This window comes from Branchiostoma belcheri, unplaced genomic scaffold (genome assembly GCF_001625305.1).
Source record: "Branchiostoma belcheri isolate BF01 breed outbred unplaced genomic scaffold, Haploidv18h27 scaffold284, whole genome shotgun sequence".
NCBI classification, from domain to species: domain Eukaryota; kingdom Metazoa; phylum Chordata; class Leptocardii; order Amphioxiformes; family Branchiostomatidae; genus Branchiostoma; species Branchiostoma belcheri.
The window spans coordinates 125,246-137,923 of record NW_017803892.1 but is presented as its reverse complement, the minus strand read 5'-3'; the positions used below and the strand labels follow the sequence as shown (position 1 = coordinate 137,923).

The window sequence follows — 12,678 nt, the reverse complement described above, 5'->3', positions numbered from 1 at the left end:
TCGTCCGGGGGTAGCGTAAAAAAAATTTCCTAGGCCTCCCCCAGGTCAAAAAATTTTCCTCGGCCCTCCCCCGGCTCAAAAAATTTTTCCTAGGCCTCCCCCGGCGTGAATCATAGAGAGTGAAATTTCGTATGGAGAGGACGATATTTTGATTGAAAATTTTCCCCGCATGAAGCGCCGAAGGCGCGAGCGATCGCGCCGCAGGCGCCACTTGAGCCCGAGTAGGCCCGACTTTTGGGCGAGGGGGGGGGCATGTCCCCCCCGCAAAAATTTTGAATTTCAACCCATGTTTTGCATGTTGAGGGGCAAATTTGGCAGTATAAATTTCGCTGGTACATCGAGCTATTAAAGTCAGTAACGTTACGGTCAGTCAGTGTAATCGAAATAAATCTAGCCTACCTTTCGTCCACGAACTTCTTCCGCGTCAATTTTATTACAAACAGGGAAACAATATTGCCAAGTTACGTGTTGTTTTCAATTAACTTTAGAGGGACATAGATATAAATGTTAAAATAGTCCTTGGTTTAAAAAAAAAATACCAAATTAATCCGTCTACATCCGACATCCACGCCGAGAAGTTTGAGCGAGTTGCGAGGCGGGACCAGCGGGTCACCTTTGCCGACGCACGCACACCACTGGGAAGGGTGCGTTGAACGGCGAAAATTAATTTTCAAAATCTTCCGACAAGCCTTCCCGACATTTTTGATCGGTATCGTTTCCATAGCCGCGATTGACACGACTTTAATCCATGTAATCTGGCTGTGTAGTCCAGTTTCGCCGATTCTGGCGAAAATGCAAGATTTTGAAGAGGACTGTGGGAGATTTGGGCGAATACATTATAATAATAGGGATGGATATTATTGGAACGTAAAATTCTACCGATTTCAATGGCCGGCAAATCGCTACAAAATGTATGGGACAGACCTTAATCATGTTTTGAAAGTGTATAAAAACGTTGTAGAGTTAAAGGGATCTTGAAATTTTTTTTTACCTAGGCCCTCCCCCAAATTAAAATATTTTTTCCTAGGCCCTCCCTCCGGCTCAAATTTTTTTTCCTAGGCCCTCCCCCCTCAGACGACCGGCCCTCCCTCCCCGGTAAATATCGTACAGTCCCTTACTGCCACCCAGTCAGGGTTCAGACCAGGTCATTCAACCGCCACGACCTTACTTGATGTCAATGATTACATACTGCATAATATCGACAATGGCAAACTAGTAGGCACAGTATTCCTTGACTTGAAGAAGGCATTCGATACTGTGGACCACAATCTCCTAATAACAAAACTGACTTGGATTGGCTTACATGGCACTGAACTGACCTGGTTTCAAAATTACCTCACAAACCGCCAACAAAAAGTCTCTCTTAGTGGTCAAACATCTGATAGTATGCCCATCAACATTGGAGTACCTCAAGGGTCTATCTTGGGTCCTCTACTTTTCAATGTGTTTATAAATGACCTGCCTGAATCTATCACCAAATGTAAAGTGTGTCTCTATGCGGATGACACAGCAATCTTCTGTGCAAGTAATAACCCAAAACACGTTGAAACCATACTAAATACTGAACTTATTCAACTAGCTTCTTGGTTTCACAATAATCGGTTAACACTTAATATTAGTAAAACAAAGTGGATGTTAATGGGATCTGCAAAAAGAACAAACACTTGTCATGATTTACCAATCAAAATTGATGATAAACCCCTAGAACAGGTAACATCCTATAAATATCTGGGAGTTATTCTTGATTCAAGTCTTAGTTATAGTGACCATTTAGATATGATGCACAGTAAAGTCTCTCAGCGTATTGGTTTACTTAGAAGATTACGACCATATCTTTGCACAAATGTCTCTAAAATGCTATACAAGGCCATTGTCTTACCAATACTGGAATACTGTGATGTCATCTGGGACAATAGCAGCTCAACACTCAAACGACGACTACAGATTCTTCAGAACAGGGATCTGCCAGGATCATACTCAGGCGGGACCCCAGAGCTAACGTCGAAGATCTAGAACTGCATCAAACACTACGATGGGAGTATCTGCAGGATCGGAGAACTCAGCACTTATGCATTATGGTTTACAAATGTTTACATGGTTTAGCACCTAGCTATCTACTCAACACTTTTACCTATAACAGTCAAATCCACAGTTATAATACCAGGCAGGCTCAACAGCTACACAGACCAAAATACACATCTCGAACAGGCCAACGAACGTTTGCCTTCAGAGCGGTTTCCATCTATAACTCCCTCAAACCAGCGACAAAATTAGAAACCACTCTGAATTCATTCAAACAAGCCTTAAAATCTGACCTCTGACCCCTCTGACCAAAACAAGCAATGACCTACATGTATAGCTAGTATTTTATTTTGCAAACGGATTGATTTTCTTGTTTGTTTTGTTCTATCTATTTGATTTACGTATGTGACAGGCTCTGTAATTCTGACTTTGAGTTGATATTGTTGAACGTATTTTGAATTGTTAAGATTATTAAAGTATTACTCCTATGTTCGATTTTGTGTTTTATGTTGTACAATTGTAACGTTTTTGTTGATTCATCTGTTGGATGTGGAGCCAGGGCCCCCTTGGAAATCAGTTGTTTATCAACTGAAGGGGCGACCCTCAAGATTAATAAATAAAAAAAAATAAATAAATCAAAGGTCAAACCATACAGATGGGTCAAAGGTTAAAGTTGACAAACCTGATTACCCAGATCCAGGATTTTGTCGTTACGGACGTCTTGCATGATATATTGCTCTTTTCTCTTCTCTATCAGTTTGAACGACTGTTTCTGCTGCATTTACTGCAATTGTAGTAGTAGATGTTCGAAGAAAAAGACGACTATAAGATGTTTGCAAAGTGGATGTTACAATTGTAATGATGGATAGTTACGAGATATGTGTGTATATCAGCTTATTTCACAACGTGAGCGAATTGAATACAGATATGTACAAGCAGTTTAAAACAGTTTCAGTACCTTTATTTCGTTTCGCACTATAACATCTAAATCGAAGGATTTTAGGACATTTTCTATCGTTTAACTATTAGTATTGTAATGATTAGTGCTAGGCTATCAATATTTCTATATCTCGTACGTAATGTAACATACGTTCATGTACCTAGTATGTTTATACGTATATATGAAGTATTAGCTAAGTGATACAATTAAGATTAAGTCTTAACAATTAAGATTAAGTCTTAAAAAATGAACAAACGACGAACAACAAGACAGACTAAAAGTCAAGACAACTGTATGACTAATACTATGAGTATGGTATTTTTACTTATCGTTAGTTTTCGCGCAAGACTAGCCACAGCACAGAAGCTAACACTGGCCTCTACACAAAACCCTCTAACAATACTAGCCAACTAATTATAAGACATGGTGGGAACTTCTGCATTCTTACTTATCTATATGTACACTTGTATACATTTAAGGCGTTTCACCAGTGTACTTTGCTAAGTGGCGAACTAAATTTACTTTCCGTGGAGTGGAATATCCGCAGTGGTCCCTCTTTTTTTTCACCCGTATGCCTTCCCATATGTAAGGAAGGGTTGCTGCTCTGAGCTGACCTGTTACCAGTGTGTTTAGCCATGTTTCGGCACCAATGGATACTTCGTGTAGCAGCGTACTGGTCACGGATTTAGGGTTTCTCACCACCATGCGTAGCTATGTGTAGTTGCAAGACCTCGTATGCACATGGTCACATTTGTAGGGTATTTATCCTTTATACTTTCTCATAAGCACACTTGGGTAAGACCTGTTTTCCGTACTTTCATACATGTAAAACTTTTTATCAGTGTGCTTCGCCATGCGTCTCTTTAAATTGGCTTTCTGTGCAGCGGACTAGTCACACTGGCCACACTTGTAGAGTCTTTGTCCACAATGTTTTCTCATATGCCTGGATAGGTTACACCTATATATATCGGCTGTCCTGTATCCACACTACCCACACATGTAGGGTTTGTCTCCGGTGTGTTTAGTCATGTGTTTGTCCACATCACTTTTCCGTGCAGCGGAATAGTCACACTGGTCACATTTGTAGTGTTTCTCACCTGTATGTTTTCTCATATGCAGGGATAGGTTAGGTCTAGTAGCCGTCCTAAAGCCACACTCCCCACACATGTAGGGCTTGTCTCCGGTGTGTCTATTCAGCATGTGTTGGTTTAAATGGACTTTCTGTGCAGCAAAATAGTCACACTGATCACATTTGTAGGGTTTGTGTCTGGTGTGTTTAGCCTTGTGCCGGTTTAAATTGGCTTTCTGTGCAGCAGAATAGTCACACTGGTCACATTTGTAGGGTTTATGACCAGTATGCTTTCTCATATGAATAATTAGGTCACGCCTGTAAGCCGTCATGTAACCCCACTCACCAAACATATACGGTTTTTCTCCAGTGTGTTTCCCCAGATCACTTTTCCGTGCAGCGGAATAGTCACACTGGTCACATTTGTAGGGTTTCTCTCCTGTATGTCTTCTCATATGTACAGATAGGCTACGCCTGTAAGCTGTTCTGTATCCGCACTCCCCACACATGTAGGGTTTGTCTCCAGTGTGTTCAGCCATGTGTTTGTCCACATCACTTTTCTGTGCAGCAGAAAAGTCACACTGGTCACATTTGTAGGGTTTCTCACCTGTATGGTTTCTCATGTGCAGGGTTCGGCTAGACCTGTCAGCAGTCCTGTATCCACACTCCCCACACATGTAGGGTTTTTTCTCCGCTGTGTTTAGCCATGTGTTTCTCCAAACCACTTTTCCGTGCAGCAGAATAGTCACATTGGTCAAATTTGTAGGGTTTCTCACCTGTATGTTTTCTCATGTGCAGCGTTAGGCTAGACCTGTAAGCAGTCCTGTATCCGCAATCCCCACACATGAAGGGTTTCTCTCCAGTGTGTCTAAGCATGTGTTGTTTTAAATGGCCTTTACTTGAAGCTGAATAGTCGCACTGGTCACATTTGTAGGGATTGTGTCCGGTGTGTTTACTAGCCATGTGTGTGTCTAAATTGACTTTCTGTGTAGCAGAATAGTCACATTGATCACATTTGTAAAGTCTTTCCCCAGTATGTTTTCTCATGTGCCTGGATAGGTTACGTCTGTCAGCCGTCCTGTATCCACACTCTCCACACATGTAGGGTTTGTCTCCAGTGTGTTTAGACATGTGTTCTTCTAACTGGCCTTTCCGTGATGCAGAATAGTCACACTGGTCACACTTGTGCGGTTTGTCCACAGTACCTTTCACCACAGGCCCGTCCGTCTGCTCTGTTTGACTCTGTACGGGAGGATGGACAGAGTTTACCCCGTACGTGTCCTCCGATAGAATCTCCTCTTTCTCGTCCTGCTGTCCTCACGTGTCTGTTGCCGGGTCCTCGCTGCTGCTTGTCTCGTTCCCAGGGTGCACAGTTGGCAGCTCGTCCACAGGAATCTTACTGCTTCTCCGGTCCATAATTTTTTGAAACCATTTAGATAAAACTTGGGTCCACCGCTAATGGTTATTCTAATAAAGTTTCAAAGGGGAAAAAAAACTCAAAGAATTTTAATTAATTAAGACATGGATGGAGTTTATGCAGCGTACCTTACCTACTAACCCGATCAATAACGTATCTACCTCCACAGTGGTCGTAGACTCGCAGCTGTTGGGTTTTTAACAGCATGTCGGCTCTTTTGTACGCAAAATGACGACAAAATGACGCTTGTGACATGCTCGATATCCGCTCTTCCAACACATAGAGGTCTTAACCAGTGTCTTTAGCCATGCCACGCCCTACACAAGGGTGTGGAAGGCCCCCACCCAGAATACCACAAAGTTAAAAGTCTTTAAATCGTGTGTAGAGCCTATTTTGTTGTATAGTTCCGATTTATGGACATTAACTAAAGCCTTGTCCAAGAAACTGAATGGTAACTACACGCGCCTGCTTCGGTGCGTGCTGAATGTTCCATGGCAGAGCCGCATGAGTAACAAAAAAACTCTACAACGGTCTACCCTTGATTACCAAGACCATTCAGAACAGACGACTGGCCCTTGCCGGGCATGTGGTACGCCGGCCACGAAGAGATGGCCGCAAAAGTGCCTCTCTGGTACCCAGATGTAAAAAGAAGAAGGGGACGACCGTGCCTAACGCTAAAGAAACTGATCGAGGAGGAGGTCGGACTACGGGATGATGAACTTCTGTCCGCCATGCGCGACAGAGTCACGTGGAGAGACATTGTGAATGGCACCTAAAAAGAGGATGACCTGAACTGAACTGAACTTAGCCATGTGTCGGTCCAAATGACTTTTGTGTACAGCAGAATAGTCAAAATCACAATTGTAATTTGTAGGGCCTTTCTCCTGTATGTTTTTTCATATGCCTGGATAGGTGGGACCTGTCAGCCGTTCTGTATTCACACTCCCCACACATGTAGGGTTTGTCTCCGGTGTGTTTAGCCATGTGTGTGTCTAAATGGCCTTTCTGTGCAGCAGAATAGTCACACCGGTTACACTTATAAGGTTTCTCACCTGTGTGTATTCTCATATGCCTGGGTAGCTGAGACCTGTCAGCCGTCCTATATCCACACTCCCCACACATGTGGGGTTTGTCGTCGGTGTGTTTAGCCATGTGTGTGTCTAAATGGCCTTTCTGTGCAGCAGAATAGTCGCACTGGTCACATTTGTGGGGTTTCTCACCTGTATGTATTCTCATATGCCTGGATACGTGAGACCTGACAGCCGTCCTAAAGCCGCACTCTCCACACATGTAGGGTTTGTCTCCTGTGTGTTTAGACATATGTAAGTCTAAATCACGTTTCCGTGCAGCTGAATAGTCACACTTGTCACAACTGTATGGCCTTTCTCCTGTATGTTTTCTCATATGTACAGCTAGGTAAGACTGGTTAGCTGTCCTGTATCCACACTCCCCACACATGTAGGGTTTGTATCCAGTGTGTTTAGCCATGTGCCGCTCTAAATGGCCTTTCCGTGATGCAGAATAGTCACATTGGTCACATTTGTAGCGTTTGTCCACAGTACCTTTCACCACAGGCCCGTCCGTCTGCTCTGTTTGACTCTGTACGGGAGGATGGACAGAGTTTACCCCGTACGTTTCCTCCGATAGAATGTCCTCTTCCTTGTCCTGCTGTCCTCCCGTGTCTGTTGCCGGGTCCTCGCTGCTGCTTGCCTCGTTCCCAGGGTGCACAGTTGCCATCTCGTCCGGAGGAATCTGACAGCTTCTCCGGTCCATAATTTTCTGAAAGCAAAGATAAACTTTCCGAAATTGAAGCGTCGACAACGTTTGTATACTATCCGTTTCTTTGTAAGCCCAAAAATGAAGCATCAGGAATTAACATTAACATCAGGAATTAACATTAGCATAATAAACATTTCCATACTGTTTATGTCGACATTATATTGTACTCGTATTCCTGCGATCCCCCACTGGCCAGTATGTTTGGAAAGACCTGTAATCATTCACTTGAGAAATGGGAGTATCAGATGTCCTATCTGTGTCGATCCACCGTGGTCGATCTCGCCCCCCTCCCCATATCTTCTTTAGATAATTCACGCATTACGATTTGAACTATATGCTGCGGTACCGCGACATACTGAGTGTAGGAGGTATACAAAGGTCTTACCTGTCTTTTAAAACTGCCCAGAGTAGGTTTAGAGTCGAAGTAAGTTGGAAATCGCCTCAGATTGGAGAGAACGCACGGCTCAAAATGGCAGACAAGCGTAATCACAGGTCAAACCAATTGTGGGGCAAAGGTCAAAGTTGACAACCCTGATTACCCAGTTACAGGATTTTGTCGTCACGGACGTCCTGCATGATATATTGCTCTTTTCTCTGCTCTATAAGTTTGAACAACTGTTTCTGCTGCATTTGCTACAATTGTAGTAGTAGATGTTCGAAGAAAAAGACGACTGTAAGAAGATGTTTGCAAAGTGGATGTTACAATTGTACTGATGAGTAGATACGAGATATGTGTATATATCAGCTTATTTCACAACGTGAGCGAATTGACTACAAATAAATATGTACAAACAGTTTGAAACGGTTTCAGTACTTTTATTTCCTTTCGCACTATAATAAAATATGTAATGCATCTAAACCTAAGTCTAAAGAACTACTTCACCGTGGGAAGGAGTGTTTTTTTTTCGAGTATTAGTATTATTTCCCCTGCGAAGTCGGAGCACCTAGGGAGCTAGCAGCATCGCCGCAGTCCCCACACTGTCCCCCGGGTCAGTGTGCGTCATTGTGGTGCAGGGGTGAACTCAGGGCAACGTGGAGTACATCCACAATCCCTGAGGCCAATTGGTGCACGCGAAGCCCTTGGGCCAATCACCCATAGGTGGATTCAACTGATTACGAAAACCTCAAAGAGAAAGTCTCCAACTGCCGGAGCAACCAGCGGAAAGAAGGATGGAGGATCCAGTAAAGATGTGGATACCCGTATTGGAAAGGCCAGAACTGCATTTGCCCAACTAAAGCCAGTGTGGAGATCCAAAAAGCTTTTCTCTGAAAACCAAGCTCAGGCTGTTTGAGACCAATGTAAAATCTGTCCTGTTGTATGGATGCGACACATGGGGACTGGACGAAGTACTCGTACAGCATGAACNTTCTCCTGTATGTTTTCTCATATGTACAGCTAGGTAAGACTGGTTAGCTGTCCTGTATCCACACTCCCCACACATGTAGGGTTTGTATCCAGTGTGTTTAGCCATGTGCCGCTCTAAATGGCCTTTCCGTGATGCAGAATAGTCACATTGGTCACATTTGTAGCGTTTGTCCACAGTACCTTTCACCACAGGCCCGTCCGTCTGCTCTGTTTGACTCTGTACGGGAGGATGGACAGAGTTTACCCCGTACGTTTCCTCCGATAGAATGTCCTCTTCCTTGTCCTGCTGTCCTCCCGTGTCTGTTGCCGGGTCCTCGCTGCTGCTTGCCTCGTTCCCAGGGTGCACAGTTGCCATCTCGTCCGGAGGAATCTGACAGCTTCTCCGGTCCATAATTTTCTGAAAGCAAAGATAAACTTTCCGAAATTGAAGCGTCGACAACGTTTGTATACTATCCGTTTCTTTGTAAGCCCAAAAATGAAGCATCAGGAATTAACATTAACATCAGGAATTAACATTAGCATAATAAACATTTCCATACTGTTTATGTCGACATTATATTGTACTCGTATTCCTGCGATCCCCCATGGCCAGTATGTTTGGAAAGACCTGTAATCATTCACTTGAGAAATGGGAGTATCAGATGTCCTATCTGTGTCGATCCACCGTGGTCGATCTGCCCCCCTCCCCATATCTTCCTTAGATAATTCACGCATCACGATTTGAACTATATATGCTGCGGTACCGCGACACACTGAGTGTAGGAGGTATACAAAGGTCTTACCTGTCTTTTAAAACTGCCCAGAGTAGGTTTAGAGTCGAAGTAAGTTGGAAATCGCCTCAGATTGGAGAGAACGCACGGCTCAAAATGGCAGACAAGCGTAATCACAGGTCAAACCAATTGTGGGGCAAAGGTCAAAGTTGACAACCCTGATTACCCAGTTACAGGATTTTGTCGTCACGGACGTCCTGCATGATATATTGTTCTTTTCTCTGCTCTATAAGTTTGAACAACTGTTTCTGCTGCATTTGCTACAATTGTAGTAGTAGATATTCGAAGAAAAAGACGACTATAAGAAGATGTTTGCAAAGTGGATGTTACAATTGTACTGATGAGTAGATAAGAGATATGTGTATATATCAGCTTATTTCACAACGTGAGCGAATTGACTACAAATAAATATGTACAAACAGTTTGAAACGGTTTCAGTACCTTTATTTCCTTTCGCACTATAATAAAATATGTAATGTATCTAAACCTAAGTCTAAAGAACTACTTCACAGTGGGAAGGAGTGTTGTTTTTTGTCGAGTATTAGTATTATTTCCCCTGCGAAGTCGGAGCACCTAGGGAGCTAGCAGCATCGCCGCAGTCCCCACACTGTCCCCCGGGTCAGTGTGCCTCATCGTGGTGCAGGGGTGAACTCAGGGCAACGTGGAGTACATCCACAATCCCTGAGGCCAATTGGTGCACGCGAAGCCCTTGGGCCAATCACCCATAGGTGGATACAACCGATTACGAAAACCTCAAAGAGAAAGTCTCCAACTGCCGGAGCAACCAGCGGAAAGAAGGATGGAGGATCCAGTAAAGATGTGGATACCCGTATTGTAAAGGCCAGAACTGCATTTGCCCAACTAAAGCCAGTCTGGAGATCCAAAAGCTTTTCTCTGAAAACCAAGCTCAGGCTGTTTGAGACCAATGTAAAATCTGTCCTGTTGTATGGATGCGACACATGGGGACTGACGAAGTACTCGTAACATGAACAAACTACAAGTGTTCGTTAATGCAAGACTCCGGTGCCTCCTTGGGATCTGGTGGCCTAGAAAGATCAAGAATAAAGAACTGCTGGAAATACCAGGCCAGGAACCTATTGAAACCACCATTAGAAGAAGGAAGTGGCGTTGGATTGGGCACACACAGCGAAAACCACCAACGTCCATAACAAGAACAGCCCTAGACTGGAATCCCCAGGGGAAACGTCACAGAGGCAGACCCCGCCTCTCCTGGAGAAGAGGCGTGAGGAAAGACCTTGAGAAAGCCAACGTAGCCTGGCCGGAGACCAAGAAGATAGCGATGAACCCTAAACGCTGGAGACTTCTCACAGAGGCTCTATGCTCCCGAGTGGGCGAAGAGGACTAAGTCAAGTATTACTAGTATTATTTATTATTAGTGCTACACACGTACGGTATCGATATTTCTTCATCGCGTACGAAATGTAACATAAGTATTCCGGTAACCTGTCCATAGAATACTAAAAATGTACAACAAAATACGAGTAATGTACAACAAAATGCGAGTAATACGAGCAATGTACAACATTATCAACACATCAAGTATCATATATCTACAGTGACATAAAAAAACTTTAACCTTAACAAACATATCAGTCACTTTGACACACAAGAAACATTTGAAGGGGTTTTCAAACGTACGCTTCTTTTTATGGTAAGACAGGAAAAGCTGTCATCAGTACTGTTTCCACAATTCACGGGTTTATCATGTTTGAATGTTTAACCATCTGAAGATCTAAACTAATTTTAAATGCTGGAGAATCATCAAATCTGTTTCCTTGTAACACTTGTTTTACCTGTATCGTCGACTAAAAGTCAGTGCCAAACTAGTTGTGTGATTTCTTTCCTGCATGGTTTTTCATATGCGGGACACAGTAGATAATTTTGCTATCCGCACTACCCTTACATACTCGGCTTCTCAGCAGCTTGTTAAGCCATGTGGTTGTATAAAGTACAGCAGTAAAAGTCACACTGGCCACACTTGTAAGGGTTTATTGTCAGTATGAGTAGCCATGTGTTGGTCAAAATGTCTTTTATGTGCAGCAGAATAGTCCAACTGCTCACATCTGTATAATCAATGTCCTGTATGTTTTTTCATATGCTTGGATAGGTGAGACCTGTCAGCCGTCCTCAATCCACACTTCTCACACATGAAGGGTTTTTCTCCGGTGTGTTTAGACATGTGTTTCTCCAAGTCACTTTTCTGAGCAGCAGAATAGCCACATTGATCACATTTGTAGGGCTTGTGTCCAGTGTGTTTAGCCATGTGCCGGTCTAAATGGCCTTTCCGCGCAGCAGAATAGTCACATTGGTCACACTTGTAGGGTTTTCCCCCAGTATGTTTTCTCATATGTTTCGTTAGGCTAGTCCTGCCAGCCGTCCTAAAGCCGCACTCCCCGCACATGTAGGGTTTGTCTCCGGTATGTTTAAGTATGTGCCCTTTTAAGTCGCTTTTCGTTGCAGCAGAATAGTCACACTGGTCACATTTGTAGGGTTTCTCCCCTGTATGTGTCCTCATGTGTAAGACTAGGCGAGACCTGTCACCTGTCCTGTATCCGCACTCCCCACACATGTAGGGTTTGTCTCCAGTGTGTTTAGCCATGTGTCGGTCTAAATTGCTTTTCGTTGCAGCAGAATAGTCACACTGGTCACATTTGTAGGGTTTCTCTCCTGTATGTTTTCTCATATGTACAGTAAGATAAGAATTGTGAGCTGTCCTGTATCCACACTCCCCACACATGTAGGGTTTGTCTCCAGTGTGTTTAGCCATGTGATCTTCTAAATGAACTTTCTGTGCAGCAGAATAGAGTCCATTCCGCGTCACCGAGTGGGTTTTTTCTCCATGTTTCTAATACGTTTGAATTATTTAGAAGAAAAGAATACCCCAGTAACAAAAGTTCTAAATTTTTCAAAAATTTGAAAATGAAAATTTGAATATATTTGAATTCATTTATATATTTCTGAAACATTTTGAATGTGACTGTACAAAGATCTCTTTCTTTAGAATAAATTTGAACTACCCATGTGTTTCTTCACAATTCGAAATATTTAGAACTATTTCAAACAAATAACCAAATGGTAGATGTGGGTAATTGCCCCCATAAAAGTAGGTGCTAATCCTACTCTTCTGTCTTCCTCTGTATATTTTTAGTATTTCACTGCTGGACACTGGTGGCTCTTTTGTTGTAAGGCATCAATGCCTGACACCCAGGCAGTCTACCCTGTACTTCACAGGGATGTGTGAATTACTTCCTTCCCATCCCACTGACCTATTTACTAAAATAGTTAGAAATAATT

General features: G+C 43.2%; 2 protein-coding genes across 2 annotated transcripts in view; both read right to left on the bottom strand.

The window, feature by feature from the left end:
- LOC109472815 (asialoglycoprotein receptor 2-like) overlaps positions 1-12,678 on the bottom strand; it is a 63,481-nt gene that overhangs the window by 16,282 nt on the left and 34,521 nt on the right. The window lies entirely within an intron of this gene.
- LOC109472817 (gastrula zinc finger protein XlCGF57.1-like) overlaps positions 9,849-12,678 on the bottom strand; it is a 14,482-nt gene continuing 11,652 nt past the window's right edge. Inside the window, exon 3 of the mRNA XM_019772679.1 lies at positions 9,849-12,172. Within this exon, the coding sequence (XP_019628238.1) occupies positions 11,456-12,172 (717 nt within the window). The 3' untranslated portion in view covers positions 9,849-11,455. The remainder of the gene's footprint in view (positions 12,173-12,678) is intronic.